We start from the raw sequence: 17693 nt of genomic DNA on the forward strand, positions 1-17693 counted from the left end.
CCAGTGTCATTTTTACAGTAACAGTGCATATTTATAGCACTGATTACTGTAGTAATGTCACTGGTACCCCCAAAAGTGTCAAAAATGTCAGTCAAGGGTCCGATCTGTCCGTCGCAATGTCGCAGTCCCGGAAAAAAAAATAAATCGCAGATCGCCACCATTACTCGTTAAAAAAAAACCACCAAAAATGACAGAAATCTTTCCCTTAGTTAGTAAACGCAGTAACTTTTGCGCAAACCAATCAAAATACGCTTATTGTGATTTTTTTTACCAAACATAGGTAGCAGAAAACAAATTGGCCAAAAATGTTAAAAAAATTTGATTTATACATTTTTTGGGGGGGGGGGGGGGAATTTCATATAAAAAAATGTGAAAAATATTGTTATTTTTTCAAAATTTACGCATTTTTTGTTTATAGCGCAAAAAGTAAAAATCGCACAGGTGATCAAATACCACCAAAAGAAAGCTCTGTTTGTGGGAAAAAAGGACGTAAATTTTGTTTGGGTACAGCGTCGCACAACCGCGCAATTGTCAGTTAAAGTCGCACAGCGCCGAATCGCAAAAAGTGGCCTGGACGTAAGACAGCAAAATCCTCCGGTGGTAAAGTGGTTAAATACAGTAGGTTTTTTTAAAAAAGGATGACTTTAATCTGTAGGAGCTGTTTGAGATCAATTTTCTGAAAAAGTTACCGATTTGCTTCAATTTTTTTTTTTTCTTGAGTTTTCAAGATTGTATATCCAGCATGTCACTTTTACCCAAAGGGACACAATGTTCTAAAAACCATAAGACATCCATACCTCCTCCACATACTGACATGTGAAGGCTCTTACAGCCTGCATATCTGTAGTGTCCATCATCAGAGTCACAGCCTGGCCCTTCCGGATCTTCACCTTTCTTTTAAACACTTGCTGGTTGTTGTAGCAGGTGGCCAATGTAGCGATAGCCATCATCTAAAACACACACAGTCAACAGTAATAGCCAAACAGTAATACACAAATACCTGTTGAATCTGAACTCCCAGAAAGCAGTCAAAATACAGTTCAAATACATATATGTGAATTGTAGTCACTGGCAAATGAATTCTAATCCAGTTTTGCATTCCAGTACCCCTTACAGAGAGTATACTCAGGATCCTGACCTTCATAACTGTCAAGCAGAAAAGGTTGGTTAAGAACACACCCCCCAGGCTGCTGATTGGACAATGATGGAACCACTTCTGCAAAGCATATACCTGTGCTAGATTGCACAAGGAGACTCCATTCACACTAATACGACTTGTCAGGCGACTTGGTCAGCCTGACAAGTCGCGGACCGTCGCGGTCCATTGTGTGGTACAGGAACGGTTCTAATAGGAGTGACACAAGTCGCTCCAACTTAGAAAAAGGTCCCTGTACTACTTCGGGGCGACCTCGGAGCGACTTGCATAGACATTCATTTTATGAAGTCCATGCAAGTCGCGCCAAAGTCACGCTGCACGCGACTTCACAGGTCGCCCCCGAAGTTGTGCCGCTGCAGTGTGAATGCGGTGGGAGAGAGTGACACTGCTTTCTCAGCATGAAGCCAACACTTCCTGGAGTGTCAATCTTTTGAGTCCCCCCCCCCCCCAGCTCTCACTGGTTCCTCTTGCAGAGGGAGGAGCCAGAGGAAACTAAAAGTAGTTAGACGTGCAGAATCAAGCAGAAGATTCGAGAACATTGGAGGGGAGTTCTAGAAGCAGAAAAAAAAAAAGAAACCCACTGCCAACGCATCCAGGAGCAGCAGCGGGTCCTCTATGATAGTCCGTAATCCACAGTAAAAAATAAAGTTATAATGTGTAGGTGTACACACACCAAAAATGCAGTATAAATAAAGAGTTCAGAAAATATGGGGAATCCACCTCCAGTGACCGTGCCCCTCCACCAACATATGTATGTGCTTACCAGATATCCTGAGAACATGGACCTCGTTTACAATCCCATCAGGAACTGGAAAACCCCTTTGAGGTGCAGGGACGTCCTCTCAGCCATAAGAGACACCAGCGTATAGGCCTGCTCCCGATAAGTTTTGTGTCAAGACAGGTTGTCACAGGGATCTACGTTGGGAGCAGGCCTATATTCTGGCATCCGACCGCCATATCCCTGCTGTGGAACAACGGTCTATCTGATGTGAATTATTGGCCATTTCCTGCTTTGACATGTACATGTTTTTTACTTTCATTTTTAATAAATAATACTACAGTATATATGCTATATAAGCTTATATAAGCTATTACTATATAAGCACTATATAAGCTTTTTTTGGCTCCATCTGATGAGCATTTAGCAAGTCCACCGTTTTATGGCTGAGAGAATGTCCCTGCACCTCAAAGGGGTTTTCCACGTTACACGGGTTTACAAGCATCAAGCTTTTTAGGCTGCCAGGAGGAAAGGTATCTAGGAGAGCTGGGCAAACACCCTGTGTGCATAAGGCCTAAGAGCACCAACTTTATAACTTTTAAAGGTGGTTAAGCCATAGTTTCACCACCTTCCAATTGCCCACCCTAAGATAACATGGCGTCCATAAAGCACATGTGAGGTATGAAGTAAAGCCTCTACAAAAGGTATACTCAGCAAGACAAGCATGAGGAGTGATGCAGTTGCTCTGGGTAACTAGAGCAACGTACACAGCAGTCGGCGTGGTACCTGGTGTAGTGAGGGGGGGGGGGGGGGTCGGTGATCTGGCTTAAACCCCAGCAGTGGGTTTCCCAAAGCAATTGGGACAGAATACCGTTACAAAGACCCATAGCATGGCCTCATGGTACAGGAGTGAAGGCGTTAAGTGCACTAGGTGCATTTACTTAATAGGCTAGGTCAGTGATGGCAAACCTTGGCACCTCAGATGTTTTTTAACCACATTTCCCATGATGCTCAACTACAATGAAGAGTGCAAGAGCATCATGGGAAATGTAGTTCCAAAACATCTGGGGTGCCAAGGTTCGCCATCACTGGGCTGGGTGTAAGACGGGACCCCATTCTGTGACCGGGAGAGAGGTACGCTGACAGAGGGACGCTGGACTGTTGGAGAGGGCATGGGCTTGGCAATGTACCTCTGAAATGGGATGATGGGACAAGCAACAGTGTGTAGTGACACCATTTTTCAGAGGAACTCTGTACTTTTATTACTGCGTAGAGTGACACGGCTCATCTCTAAGTCTGGGGACTGCCATAATGTTTCATTCTCACATGACCGCGGTCCCCGTCTGGTTCCGGGCATTGATGGGCATTTGCACCACCAGAGGAACCCCCACGTGCAGGGTAAGTGGCCCCTCACACAAATACTTTCAGGATTGTAAAGAAAAAGGGGTTTCATAACCCCTTTTTCTAGATGGGATGGCGGCAGGCCTTTTTGAAAATAAATAGGTATCCTTTTAGTCATTTCAGATAGGTTACTAGGCAGATTTAGTTGGGCTAGCCAGTGTATGGTCAGAATAAGCCCCAATCACTGTGGGGCTTATTCTGTAGCTAGGAAGAATAACACTTAAACTGGTATTTTCTTGTTTTCTCCCGCCTTTGAGCCTGCCCAGGGTCTATTTAAAGGGGGGCTCTGCTCCTGAAGCACACACTTACCTCAGGAAGAACGTCGTGTCAAGCTGAAAGTTTTGTTCCAGTTCTGCTGTCCTGATGAGTCTCATCCGCCAGCTGCTCGAGAGGGCCGGAAAGGAGGGTTCCGAGGATTGGATCCGGCGTTGCTTGGCCATGTCTTCTGCTTCATCTTCTTCGGCGGAGCCTCCGCCGGCTGCCGTTCGTCTCCCAGCTTCGGTGTCTTCTGGAGAATCCCTCGGTGAAGCGGATGTCGTCGCCGGGTCAAGTGGTGGAGCGGATGTCGTCACCGGGTCAAGTCTCCGAGAAAATGACGTCTTCGGGTCAAGCGGGCGCACGGAAGCCGTCACCGGGTCGGGAAGCGGACCGGATGTCGTCGCCGCCGAGGGTCGGAGGTCAATTTCAGCACCGGAGCCGGCGGAAGAAGATCGTCCTTCGGTCGGGAGCAGGCGCGGCGCGCCGAAGACTCGCGGAGAAGATGCCGTCCCGGCGAAGAGGAAGAGGGCGCCCCGCCGCCGCTACTCACCGCCCACTGCCAGGAAAGAAGCATCCATCGTCGAGAAGGAGACGCCGGTTGTCCGCGGAGGGCCGCCCATCGCCCGAAGGGAGCCGTCCATCGAACGGAGGGAGTCGTCCGTCGCCCGGAGGGAGCCGCCCATCGCTCGGAGGGGGCCGCCCGTCTCCCGGAGTGAGCCGCTCGTCGCCAGGAGGGATGGACGATCCAGCTCGGCATCGTACCCCGCCGGTGGGCTGGTCGAGGCCCCGGCCCCGTCGCAGATCCCGGTTCCGGAGCAGCAGCAGCAGCGTAGTGTTCGTCTCCCCGTTCCGGGGCCAGGTGAGGCGGCTAACTTTTTTCCTCCTCAGGTGCCCCCACATACTTTGGCTGGCCAACACGTCCTGGATCGGGACCGACCGTCCACCATGTTGGACCAGCGGGCTGAGTGGGGGGATGCACAAGGGGGGATGGGAGTGCCTCATTTGGCCACGGCTACTGCTTTGTCCGCAGTATTGAATGATTTCCTCAGAGAATTTAAGCAGGTCGTATCTGCTGCCCCCAGAATTCAACAGATTACTAGTGGCCCGGTGCCCGCAGGGGGGGGGGGAGTTGGCTGTATCTAGTGCGTCTGCTGACGCTCGGGTGCAGACCTCTTCCCCTCTGGACGTGTGGGCGCCATCTAGTGGCCTTTTAGGAATTAGCGCGGTAACTAATCCGCCATCTAGTTTGGCCTCTCCTGTAGCTGATCCTCCTGCTTCTGTCACCCTGGCTAGGACTCAAAATCTCCCTGAGGTATGCCTCAGGGAGGCGTTGACTTGTGAAATGTCCCCTCTGGGTTTTCACCTATCCGAATCTGTGAAGGAGAAAATCTGGAGTGGTTTGTATGTTGATATGCTTTCCTTGCTGCCTTCAGTTAAGGAATTTGTATCCAAGGGTGACAAGAAGGATGAGGAGGAGAGGAGGCGCCCAGTGACAAAGAATTTTTATAACTGGCTGCAGGCGTTTTTCATATATGCGGCTGTGCTTTGTGAGAAACATCCTTCCAAGTGTGTTGGTCTTTTCCAGCACTTGGATATTGTGTTGGAGGCCTATAAAAATTTTGGTGGGACGGCATGGTTCTCATATGATGTCGCCTTCCGCCAGAAGCTGGCTGTGCAGCAGCATTTGAAATGGGGCGTCAAGGATATCAGCCTTTGGCTGGATCTCTTGTTACCTCAGAAGCCATCCTTTGGTAGGCAGCCGTCTACTATTGCCCAGCAGCCTACTCCTTCCCATTCCTTTCGCAAAGGGGTCTGTTTCAGTTATAACGACTCCCAATGCAAATGGCCTGGGAATTGTAGATATAGACACGAATGCGCATTTTGTGCGGGCTCCCACCCAGTCGCAAAATGCTTTAAAAAGATGCAGAGTTCCCAACCGGCAGGGGGTTTTTCAAAAGGCAACAACCCCGGTGAAGCTGTGCGCAATGCTTCCGTGGCTTCTGCAATACCCCGACAAGGTGAAAGCCACGTTAGTACTTGAGGGTTTTGCTTGTGGTTTCTTTTTGCCCATTTTTAAAGGCGCAGGTTGCTCTCTGGTAAACAATTTAAAATCTGTTAATTATCTTGAGGATGTGGTCGCTGAGAAGATTTGTAAGGAGTTGCAGGCAGGTCGGTTTGCTGGTCCTTTTGAATCTCCTCCTTTTCCCAGTTTTCGCATTTCTCCTCTTGGCATTGTTCAGAAGCGGGAGCCTAATTCTTATCGTCTCATCCATCATTTGTCATTCCCACCGGGGGAGTCTTTGAATGATGAGATCAGCGAAGAAGACGCTTCTGTGCAATATTCTTCCTTTGAGGATGCCTTGGTGGTTTTGCGGGGTCTGGGAAGGGGGGCATTGCTGGCAAAGACGGATATTAAGTCCGCTTTTCGCTTGCTGCCAGTCCACCCTGCTTCCTTCAACTCCTTGGGGTTTTTCTTTTGGAATCAATTTTTCTTTGATAGGTGTCTTCCCATGGGTTGTTCACTCTCTTGTTTTTACTTTGAGTGTTTTTCCACTTTTCTAGAATGGGTTGTGTCCAGTAGGTCGGGCTCTTCTTGTCTCGTCCATTATTTGGACGATTTTTTGTTCATGGGTAAAGCGGGGTCCTCTGATTGCTTGCATTTGCTTGAGACATTTTTTGACATTTGTGAGCAGTTTGGGATCCCCTTGGCGCATGAAAAGACGGAGTGGCCGTCTACTGAGGTTCAATTTTTAGGTATACACATAGACTCGGTTTTAATGGAATTTAGGTTGCCCCAAGAAAAGGTGGAAAAATTGACATCTTGTTTGTTAGCAACGATTCGCAAGAAGAAGGTTACTTTACAGGAGATGCAGTCCCTGTTGGGGCTACTGGCTTTTGCTTCTCGGATCATCCCTCTGGGTAAGTTGTTTGCCAGGAAGCTCTATGCTGCTATCTCGGGTCTTAAATCACCTACTGCGCACGTCCGATTATCCTCGGATGTCAAGGAGGATATGCTGGTTTGGGTGCAGTTTTTGATTTATTTTAATGGCAGGGCGGTGTGGCAAGATGAGTTTGTCACCGATCAGGATTTCTGTCTCGCCACGGACGCAGCGGGCTCGGTGGGTTTTGCCGCCGTTTGGCGGACTCATTGGTGTGCTGACTCTTGGCCTGAGAGATGGAAGCAATTGGGTTACACTCGCAACAGCGTGCTGTTGGAACTTTTCCCAATTGTTGTGGCCCTGGAGGTTTGGGGTTCGCATTTTCGGAATAAGCGCATTTTGTTTCGCACTGATAATAAAGGGGTGTTGTTTGCCATTAACTGCTTGTCTTCTAAATCTCCTCCTGTTGTGAATCTGTTGCGGTACCTTGTATCCCGTTGTTTGAAACTGAACATATGGATAAAGGCCGCCTATGTGCCTGGTAAGGATAACGATTTGGCAGATTCTTTGTCTCGTCTGCAGATGGAGAGATTTTTTCGACTATTTCCAGACGCGGATCAAGTGGGTTGTCATTACCCGGCACGGCTGTGGGGCATTGTATAGATCTGGTTGCGCTTAATATCACCAATTCTCTGGCCCCAGCTACCCTAGTCGGATATCAATCGGCTTGGGATCTGTGGTTGGCGCATCTCTGTTCTATGGGTGTATCTCCTGAACAATTTTCTGAACGTTTAGTTTTGTCCTTTTTGAATTTTTTGTTTTCTAGGGAATATTCATGGTCTCATGTCAATAAGCTTCTCGCTGGCGTTTCCTTTTTCGCAAAACTGCAAAATCATCCGCCCTGCTCTGCCTTTTTTGCTGTTCGACAGGCTTTAAAAGGCTATCGGAAGGCAAACTGGCGCCCTGATAGCAGGGAGGCGATCACTCCCCATATTTTGGAGCAACTTTGTTTGGCAACCGAGCGCGTTTGTTTTTCGCCTTACGAGTCTGCACTTTTTAAAGCGGCGTTTTCGGTCATGTTTTTTGGCGCTTTGCGGATTTCTGAGCTCATACACTTGTTGTTATCCGACGTCGACCTTCGCGAGGCGGATGTCGGTATTTTATTGCGTTTTTCTAAAACAGATCAATTAGGTGTGGGAAAATGGATTAATTTACACCAATATCGTCATTCTACACTGTGCCCTGTTTTGTTGCTGCGCAGTTTTTTGGTAGTGCGGTCGTCTGCTGTAGGACCCTTTTTTGTTCATCGGTCGGGTAAAGCTTTGACAAAATTCCAATTTAATGCCGTTCTGCGCAAATGCTTGTTATCTGCTGGCCTGGAGCATTTACACCTGTCTTCACATTCCTTTAGGATTGGGGCGGCCACTGAAGCCGCCAGGTTGGGGGTTAAAGCTCAGGCTTTGAAAGCAATTGGTAGATGGAAGTCGAATGCTTATGTATCATATATTCGTCCTAACAATTGTTGTTGATTTTTAGGTTCTGTCTGCCTCTCTGTATGGATCGTTGGCCACTCCTTTGTTCATTGGGCCCGTGCGAGAGCCAGGAGACGAGTTTACTCGGAGAACATTGGTTTGGATCCACGCTTCTATCATGTCCAATGGTTCAGTAAGAGGGGCATGTGTTGGGCTGAACTGTTACCCGAGCTTAGCAGGCTTCTTAAGGTCCTTTCCCCCCCTGATGTAATGGTCATTCATCTGGGGGGAAATGACATTGGAAAGTTTAGGTCACTAGATCTAGTTTTTAGGATAAGGGATGATTTAGTTTATTTACATTCTGCATACCCTGGTATGCGGATTGTATTTTCTGAGGTTGTCCCTCGGCTTGTCTGGTTCAAACACCAGCACCTTAAACCGTTGGAGAAGGTGCGGAGGAGGATCAACAAAGCCTTAGCTAGGTGGTTAGGCTCTGCAGGCATTCTATCTTTCCGGCATTTTGAGCTGGAAGGTGGTATCGCCGGGCTTTACAGGTCTGATGACATTCACCTCTCCGATATCGGACTCGATATCCTCAACAACAATTTGAGTACGTGTGTTGAGAAGGCCGTGCTGTGGGGGTTGTGACAGGAGGGCTTTAGCCTCCTGTCTGGTGGATAATTTGCTTTTTGATATGATAATTTGTTGGTAACCTGGATCTCAGTGATCGGGTTAAAGTTATTGAGTTTATGTTTAACAAAAATTTTAATACAAGTATTAAAACGGCCGCGGCCTTTATTTTTCCAAATGGTGTTGTCAGTCTCTTTTATTTTAGTTTAAGTTATTTAAATGTATAGAATAAGGTCCTGCCTGCTATCCCATGTAAAGAAAAAGGGGTTTCATAACCCCTTTTTCTAGATGGGATGGCGGCAGGCCTTTTTGAAAATAAATAGGTATCCTTTTAGTCATTTCAGATAGGTTACTAGGCAGATTTAGTTGGGCTAGCCAGTGTATGGTCAGAATAAGCCCCAATCACTGTGGGGCTTATTCTGTAGCTAGGAAGAATAACACTTAAACTGGTATTTTCTTGTTTTCTCCCGCCTTTGAGCCTGCCCAGGGTCTATTTAAAGGGGGGCTCTGCTCCTGAAGCACACACTTACCTCAGGAAGAACGTCGTGTCAAGCTGAAAGTTTTGTTCCCCTCCCTCCCCTCCCCTTGGCTGTCGCGGCCAGTTTATACTTGTTGGGTCATCTTTGTGTGGTGCAAAGAGGGACTTTTTCTTTGGTGTTTTATCCCCTGTTATTGGGATGAGTATGTGTGGATAATTTGCTTTTTGATATGATAATTTGTTGGTAACCTGGATCTCAGTGATCGGGTTAAAGTTATTGAGTTTATGTTTAACAAAAATTTTAATACAAGTATTAAAACGGCCGCGGCCTTTATTTTTCCAAATGGTGTTGTCAGTCTCTTTTATTTTAGTTTAAGTTATTTAAATGTATAGAATAAGGTCCTGCCTGCTATCCCATGTCCCTTTCCTGCACTCAATGGTTTCTCCTGCTAGCCCACATATCCTGTTATTTAACCAGGGATGTCTAAACTAGACATATGCAGAATGGAAAAATTTGTTTTTGTTTTGGATAGATTCGTTATGTTACTACTTTTGTTTCGTTAATTTGTTTTGGAATTAATTTGCTTTGTCTTGTTTATTAACCCCTTGCCTACTGGGCACTTTCAGCCTCTTCCTGCCCAGGCCAATTTTCATCTTTCAGTGCTGTCACACTTTGAATGACAACTGCACGGTCATGCAGCACTGTACCAAATTAACTTTTTTCACACAAATAGAGCTTTATTTTGGTGGTATTTAATCACCACTGGGTTTTTTATTTTTTACTAAAAAAATAAAATAAAATAAAAAAGACTGAAAATTGTGAAAAAAAAAAGTTTTAGTTTGCCAGTAAATAAGTAATTTTTCTCCTTCACCAATGTGCGCTGATGAGGCGGCACTGATAAGGTGGCACTGATGAGGTGGCACTGATGTCCCGCACTGATAGGTGGCAGTAATATGCGGCACTGATGAGCACTGATTGGTGGCACTGATAGGTGGCACTGACGAGCAGGCACTACTGGGCACTGATTGGTGACCCTGATGGGCACTGATGATCAGTGCCCCGATCATCCCTTCGAGGAGATGCCGCTGATCGTCTCTCCTCGGCAAACACTCTGATAGTGTGAGGTGAGGAGCGCCAATAAATGTCACTTCCACATTTACATGTGACGGCTGTGATTAGACACAGCTGATCACATGGGTAAAGAGCCGCGTCAACGGCTCTTTATTAAGATCGTGCTATGTCCAAAGAACGAGGCACGGCTGCGATTGCCATGAGGCGCGCAAGAGGGGCCGTTCTAGGGTGCCATCATTGGATGTCGTCCCAGAACAAGAGCCGCACCACTCTGCTGCTATTTGATGGTGGGCGGGAAATGGTTAATTACTAACGAATTCCAAATTTTCGGAACGATTCGAAATTAGATTGGTCGAAAAAAGATCAACCGATCCGAATTCTATGTAAAGAATAGCTGGTTGTTAAGAAGCAGAGTTGGGCAGATCATCGATCATTTTTTGCCTGATCCGAATCGTTCAGAAAATTTTAAATTCGTTAGAAAACACACAAAATTAAACTAAAGAATTTCAACGAGATTCGTACCGAAATGAATTGCATATGTCTAATCTAAACTACTTCATAATCAAATTCAGGACAAGGAAGTAGGTTTGGGCAAATTCCAAGCCCCACAGCTGCTTACACTTGGCTTCCCTTCGCTCCATTGGCCTGGGAAGCAAAGAGACAAAGCTGATACTTTTTGGAAGCCTTTTACTCACTTTCCTCCATCCCATGTGACAGTGGTGGTGCTTGGTGATTGGTTGATCAGATACCCACTACTGTCAAATGGGGGCAGGGAAAAAAGTTCTTCATCCTGTGTAAGCTCCAAGTTGTCATTTCAAGGCTTCATGCACATAGGCGAAATTACCCGTACGGGGTAAACACGCTTTGTATTTCTGATGCCCAGGATCTCCTGGAGCTGCATACAACTGCCCATAGACCTGAATGGGTGAAGGCAGCTGTATACCACCATTAGGGTAAAGTAGTGCTTGCACACAGACATAATATCCCAAACTCCCACTAACTGCGATCAGGACAATAGGTCATTGTGCACCTGCTACATTACGCTAATAGCAACGCATAGCTGTGAACAGAGCCTTTCACCCATTCACCTCTATGGGTGTCTGTATGCAGCTCCAGGACATCCCGGCACCAGAAATACGGAGAATGCTTGCAATGCAAAGCCAACATATACCTATGTGCATGAAGTCTATGCCTACTCACCATTAGAAAAAAAGAAAAATGGCAAGGCTCCCCTATCTTCATTTCATCTAGAGACAGCCAGGTCATAAATACTGCAAAGAACAATGCCACAAAATGATCCATGCACTGTTCTCTAAAGCATTACAGCGTTCATTTTGCCAACAAAAACATTTTCATCATAATTTTAGTGAGTGGCCTTTTTACAAAGACGAAACCGAAAAAAAAAAAAGTACACCAGGTTTATGTCCACTGAGAAAACCATGACGAAAATCAATTCTGTTGTAGCAGATTTTCCAGACATTGAGCCTGATGTGGGTCTGCCATTGTTACCGGTGACACCTTCAGCCCATTTAAGCTGAATACCCAAGTGTGAGATTTGAGTCAAAGACCAGTCCGGCATCTTTAGTTTGTTTTGTTTATTTTATATTGGGATGGGAGAAGGGAATGAGTGGGATACTCCTCTGGCTCAACTAGGTACAAAATGGGACACTTGAAGAAAAATGCCTTTCAGCGCTGTCTTGACGCCGGCTGGGTGCCAACCAACGCTTGCTGGCGCTTGAAAAACACTGACTTGCTGTACTGTACTTGAAACTTGACTTCTGACACTCTGATTAGCTCAAAAGTCCTGGACTGTACTGAGAACTGACTACTGACGCTCTGGTTAGCTCAAAAGTCCCGAACACTGCACCCTCCAGTCCTTCCTGACTGAGGTAGCTTCTGTATACTGCTTCTGCAACTGTCAACACTGTACACTGCACGCTGTACACTGAACACTCTACACTGAACACTTCAGGGCCCAACCGCTGGCATCCCCTCTACACTTCAGGGTCCACACACTGGCACCCCCTTTACACTTCAGGATCCACACACTGGCACCCCCTTTACACTTCAGTGTCCACACACTGTCACCCCTTTACGCTTCAGGGTCAACACTGGCACCCCCTTGTACACTTGCTTCCTGCACCGGCTAGCTAGCTCCCAGATCCCTCTGACCTTCTCCAGATTGGTCCCCTCTCACTTGGCAGACCTCAGGGGCAGTTTGCAGTACTCATGACTGGGAATGCTTTCCTGAAACTGGACCCCCTATACTCCGCTGGTCCTCGGCACACCTGATCCTCTCTGCAGCTCAGCTCAGCCCTCTGTCCCCTCAGGCAAGCCGCTTGGGACACCCGATTCCTTTGACAGGAGGAGAGACAGCCGTACTTTCCCTCCTGGGACTCTGCTTCCCGCCAAAGACGCTGCGTCGTGCGCTCCTCTCAAACTTATACCCACTCCCAGAATGCTGTGTGGCAGAATCTGGCTTTCTGGAGTAGATACAGGCCTGAGTGAAGCATTGGCTGGGTTTCCTCCACTGCCCAATGAGAACCCTCTCATTAAGTACAGTGGGGGGACTCCCCAGTCTCAACAGCCATGACATGACAGACATGACAGCCCAGCTGAAAATCATGGCCCTGCTGTTAAGCAGACAAGGCCCACTATCCTTTACCTAGCACCTACCTTGTAGGGTGCTACACTGTTTATGAACGAAAATGTGAGGGAGGGACGTTTACCCTCAGAACTTCCGGTTTCCACAGAGCTTCATTCCTAGCAGTTAGCACTAGGGATGTTGGCTGCATCTCTCACACCAGTGCCTGGGCTACGAGCGCTTGGACAGAACATCCCCCCCCCACACACACACACACACACACACACACAAATCGGAGAGGCTGGGTATGCTCTCCCCCCCTGTGCCTGCCCCTCTGCCCTGCAGGTTTTTGTAGGGTTTCCTGAAAGTTCACCAAAGATGCAGCATGCAGGACTTTTAATGTGCTTTCAGTAAATGTGGCAAAAATGTGCAACCTAATAGAAGTCTATGGGACTGCGGCTATAACCAGGAGTAACATGCAGTAAAACTGCAAATACACCACCACTGCAGCCAAACCACAGCATACCAGTGTGAACCCAAAGGGTTGTTCACACTTGCAACAGGCACGGTCACTCCACTGAAAAGTGATCCATGCTCAGGTCACTTTTCAGAGGCATTTGATAGGCACTGAGGAGGTAATATCACATTTCTTATCATACCACCTTTCAAAGCACTGTGTGCATTACATGCGTGAGTCTGTTCAAACCTTAATACCATAAACAATAACATTCAAATTTTTTACTCCAGGAGTATATAATACATTTGAAAATTCTAGAGAAATGCTTAACCACTTGCCGACCGCCACACGACTATTTACTGCGGCGGTCAGCCCCTCACAGGCAAAGCGACGTAGGGCTACGTCGCTAGCCTGTGATGCTCTAGGGAGCAAGCGCGCGCCGCCGGAGGTGCGCTCCCGCTCCAGCTCGGCCACGGACCCCCCCGCGCGTGTGCCCGGCGGACCCGATCTCCGCCGGTCACTCGCGATTGTCCGTTACACCGAAAGAAAGGCAGGCGGCTAATGTAAACAAAGCCGCCTGTCATTCTCCCCTGTGTAAGAATGGAGATCATACGGTTCTGCTATGTAGGACCGTTGATCTCTGTTCTTACACCAGTAGTCACATCCAATCACAGTTAGAATCACACCCCTAGGGACACACTTAACTCTTCCCTCTCAAAAAAAGTTAACCCCTTCACTGCCAGTGTCATTTACAGTAACAGTGCATATGTATAGCACTGATTACTACAGTAATGTCACTGGTAACCCCAAAACTGTCAAAAATGTCAGTCAAGGGTCCAATCTGTCCGCCGCAATGTCGCAGTCCTGCAAAAAAAAAAAAAAATCGCAGATCGCCGCCATTACTCGTAAAAAAAAAAAAAAAATGACAAAAATCTTTCCCTTTGTTAGTAAAACGCAATAACTTTTGCACAAACCAATCAAAATACGCTTTTTGCGATTTTTTTTTACCAAACATATGTAGCATAAAACAAATTGGCCTAAAATGTTAAAAAATTTTGATTTTTACATTTTTTTTTTTTTGGGGAATTTCATATAAAAAAATTTGAAAAATATTGTTTATTTTTGCAAAATTGACGCTCTTTTTGTGTTTATAGCGCATGATCAAAAAATCGCACAGGTGATCAAATACCACCAAAAGAAAGCTCTGTTTGTGGGAAAAAAAGGGACATCAAATTTGTTTAAGTACAGCGTCGCACGACCGCACAATTGTCCGTTAAATTCACGCAGTGGCGAATCGCAAAATAGGCCCTGGTCAGGAAGGGGGTAAAATCTTCCGGGGCTTAAGTGGTTAAATAATGCGTTACAATTTTTAACTAAATCCATTTGATTTTAGTCAACTAAAATGTACTGCAGATTTAGTTGACTATATACGACTAAAACAAATGCAATTGCAGATGACTAAAATGGGACTAATACTAAAATGGCCCATGTTTATTCTGTATGTTTTTGGGGATTTTATTAATTTAAAAATTGGTGCTGGTGATGCACTAGGCATTTGTCTTTCTTCAGAAGAGCACCAGCGCTTGATGGCAGAGCTGAGAGTTTACAGTGTTTTTTTATTTTAACTTTCATGGGGAAATTCTTTTTTTTTTTTAAATGACGAAGTCGGGCATTAAATAAGAATATCCATGACTAAAAAAATAAAAATGTTGTTAACAATAAAAGTGCTTAGACTGCTATTTACTGTCTAATAGCGTTGCACCAGTTGTTACACTTACCAGCGGGACTGCGCAGAAGTTGAACACGGTCTGGTTTCGCAGTCGGGACAGGTACAGCAAGACGTCAGGCATATGTTGCAGGGCATTGGTGATGAGCTCATTCAGACACTGCACGGCTGGCACAATGTTTTCCGGTTTGGTAAAGTCAGACAAGTTCTTCCCATATTTTCTCCACACCTGGTACAGGCAGAGTAACAGGCATCAGATACTGAGCATAAGTCTTGAAACCTATTCCACCATCCTCAGAACTTGTTCTAAATCTAGGAGTTGAACAATAGCCAACTCTAGTCTTGGTAAAGTCACATCTAGTACATCTCTGCAATAGATGCACGTTTCCCCATGTTCTGTCTCTGCTCTGCAAGCACAGAAATATAGCTTTTATTCTGCCAGAAATCCGGTGAGCTCCTAACTTCTCATTTGAGTGGATAACACAGTGACATTGAAATCTCAAGCAGTTTTACTAATACTAGCCGAGTTCTCCACTGCCAGACAAACAAACTTTCCCTAACGCTGTGGAGATGAGGAGAGGGAGATGTGTTCTGTTGTCCAGCAGGCATGCCTGACAACACTGATCAGGATTTCTGTGCAGTAGAGTTAGTGTTGTCAGCTCCTTACATGAATCTAGGAACACATTGGATTTCTGGAAGATCAACACGTATTTGTCTGTACTTTAAAGGGTTCTGAATGAGGTAGGGGTGACCTCTAAGTAGGTTATGCTATCTCCCCTAGCAACAATATATATGGCGGCAGAGGTGTCCCTAGAAACCTCCAGGGAGCTCTGTGTCTTGGAGCAAGAGGTTGCCTGGGACAACTATGGTGCCGCTCTGATGGACAAGAGGGTACTTGAACCCGGTAATAAGAATTTGTTAAATGCCAAAACTGAAATGTGTGAAAATGCTCATGGTGATAATGGGTTTATGCAGTCTGTCAATGAAAATGTAAAGGTTGGTGTGTTGAATGAAGTTCCATCTGCTCACGGTGGTGAGGGTGGGGTACTGCACCCTGCTATGGTTATAAAATGTATTGGCACAGGGCAGTTAAAACCAAAAGGGATATGTGCAATGTGTCTGAGCAGTGGTGGCCGGTGCTTTGGGGTTTCAAAAGTGTGAAAGTGGCCTTCAGTAATCAAGGTATAGTGTGCCCTCTTCAATGCAGAGTGACCAGCGTGCCCCCTTTCAATGCAGAGAGATCAGTGTGCCCCCTTCAATGCAGAGAGATCAGTGTGCCCCCTTTCAATGCAGAATGACCAGTGTGCCCCCTTTTAATGCAGAGAGATGAGTGTGCCCCCTTCAATGCAGAGAGATCAGTGTGCCCCCTTCAATGCAGAGAGATCAGTGTGCCCCCATTCAATGTAGAGAGATCATTGTGCCCCTTTTCAATGCAGAGTGGCCAGCATGGTGTAGCGTGCCCCCCCCCCCCCCCAGACCAATGCACTTACCTGATGCAGCGGCGGCTCCTCCTCAGTCCCCCCGCATCTCCTCGAGTCCTCCCGCCTCCTCCTTGGCCAATGGCATGGTTTTTGCCTTTCGGCCAATCAGGAAGACTTAGAAAAAAAACCCCATTGAACTCCATGTGTCCGGCGCCCCGCATGTAGATTAGAGGGTCGGATGCATGGATAGGAGGGGCTACCAACAGCCAGTTACACATCTCTTTGAGCGCAAAGACCCTGGGTTTCTGTTTGGGGTGCTCTTGATATCCTTTTCCACTCCCCCCCCCCCCAATCTTCTTTCCTTCTTTTAATTAACTAGGCTCTTCGGTAGGGAGGTTTTTTCCTTATATACTCCTTTGCTTTTTTTGCAGAGTGAACTCCATATACTGTCTTCTTATCCACTTGCACCCGTTTCTCTGGTTTAGGTACATGAAAATAATTTTGTGTTATTCACTTGGTTTTTCTATTGTAGTATGATTAAGATATTCTTTGACACGCTAAGAGCCCATTCACACTGATCCGACTTGGACCGACTTGAACGGTCCGTCGCACTCCCATTGTTCGGTACAAGAACGGTTCTAATAGGAGTGACACAAGTCGCTCCGACTTAGAAAAAGGGTCCTGTATTGCTTCGGGGCGACTTGTATAGACATTCATTTTATGAAGTCTGTGCAAGTCGCGCCGAAGTCGCGGTGCACGCGACTTCACAGGTCGCCCCCAAAGTCGTGCCGCTGCAGTGTGAACCGCCACTAAATGTTTTGTTACTTGCTACAGTTTCTCCATTTGATACACGACTGACTAGGACTTGTAATATTAAGCTTCTATCTGTATATCTGATTGCAGTCACTTGTTGTATTCTTTAAAACTTTTCAAACAAAATTGTTGAAAAAGAAAGTGTGTAGGTTTGATATCATATTATATAGTTTTGGTAAATCTAAAGGAAAATTGTACAATAAAAAAATTGTATAATGTATGGCCAGACTAAAGTTTAACCGCTTGTCGACTGCTCACAGTATATTTACTGCGGCAGTCAGCCCCTCACAGGCAGAGTGACGTAGGTCTACGTCGCTCGCCTGTGAGGCTCTGGGGAGCGAGCGCGCGCCCGCGGAGGCGCGCTCCCGTGCGGTCATGGACCCCCCCGCGCGCGTGACCAGCGGACCCGATGTCCGCCGGCCACTCGGTGATCGGCGGGGGAGAGGGAGAATGTCAGGCAGCTTGTGTAAACAAGCCACCTGTCATTCTCCTCGCTGTAAAGACACTGATCACTCGGATCTAGTATGTAGATCCGTTGATCAGTGTCCTTACAGCTTAAGCTACAGCCAATCACAGTAGAAAGCACGCCCCTAGGGATACACACAGCCCCTCCCTCCCAAATAAAGTT

The 17693-nt window shown here is 46.6% G+C and overlaps 1 protein-coding gene across 1 annotated transcript in view; it reads right to left on the bottom strand.

The window, feature by feature from the left end:
• Positions 1–17693, bottom strand: part of LOC309551584 (squalene synthase-like) — a 112684-nt gene that overhangs the window by 3956 nt on the left and 91035 nt on the right. Inside the window, exons 6-7 of the mRNA XM_082252223.1 lie at positions 14884–15060; positions 798–950 (exon numbers count right to left, since the gene is read on the bottom strand). Coding sequence (XP_082108349.1) covers positions 798–950; positions 14884–15060 — 330 coding nt within the window. The remainder of the gene's footprint in view (positions 1–797; positions 951–14883; positions 15061–17693) is intronic.

The sequence above is a fragment of the Pelophylax lessonae genome (assembly GCF_965119305.1).
Source record: "Pelophylax lessonae genome assembly, chromosome: 3".
Classification (NCBI taxonomy): Eukaryota; Metazoa; Chordata; class Amphibia; order Anura; family Ranidae; genus Pelophylax; species Pelophylax lessonae.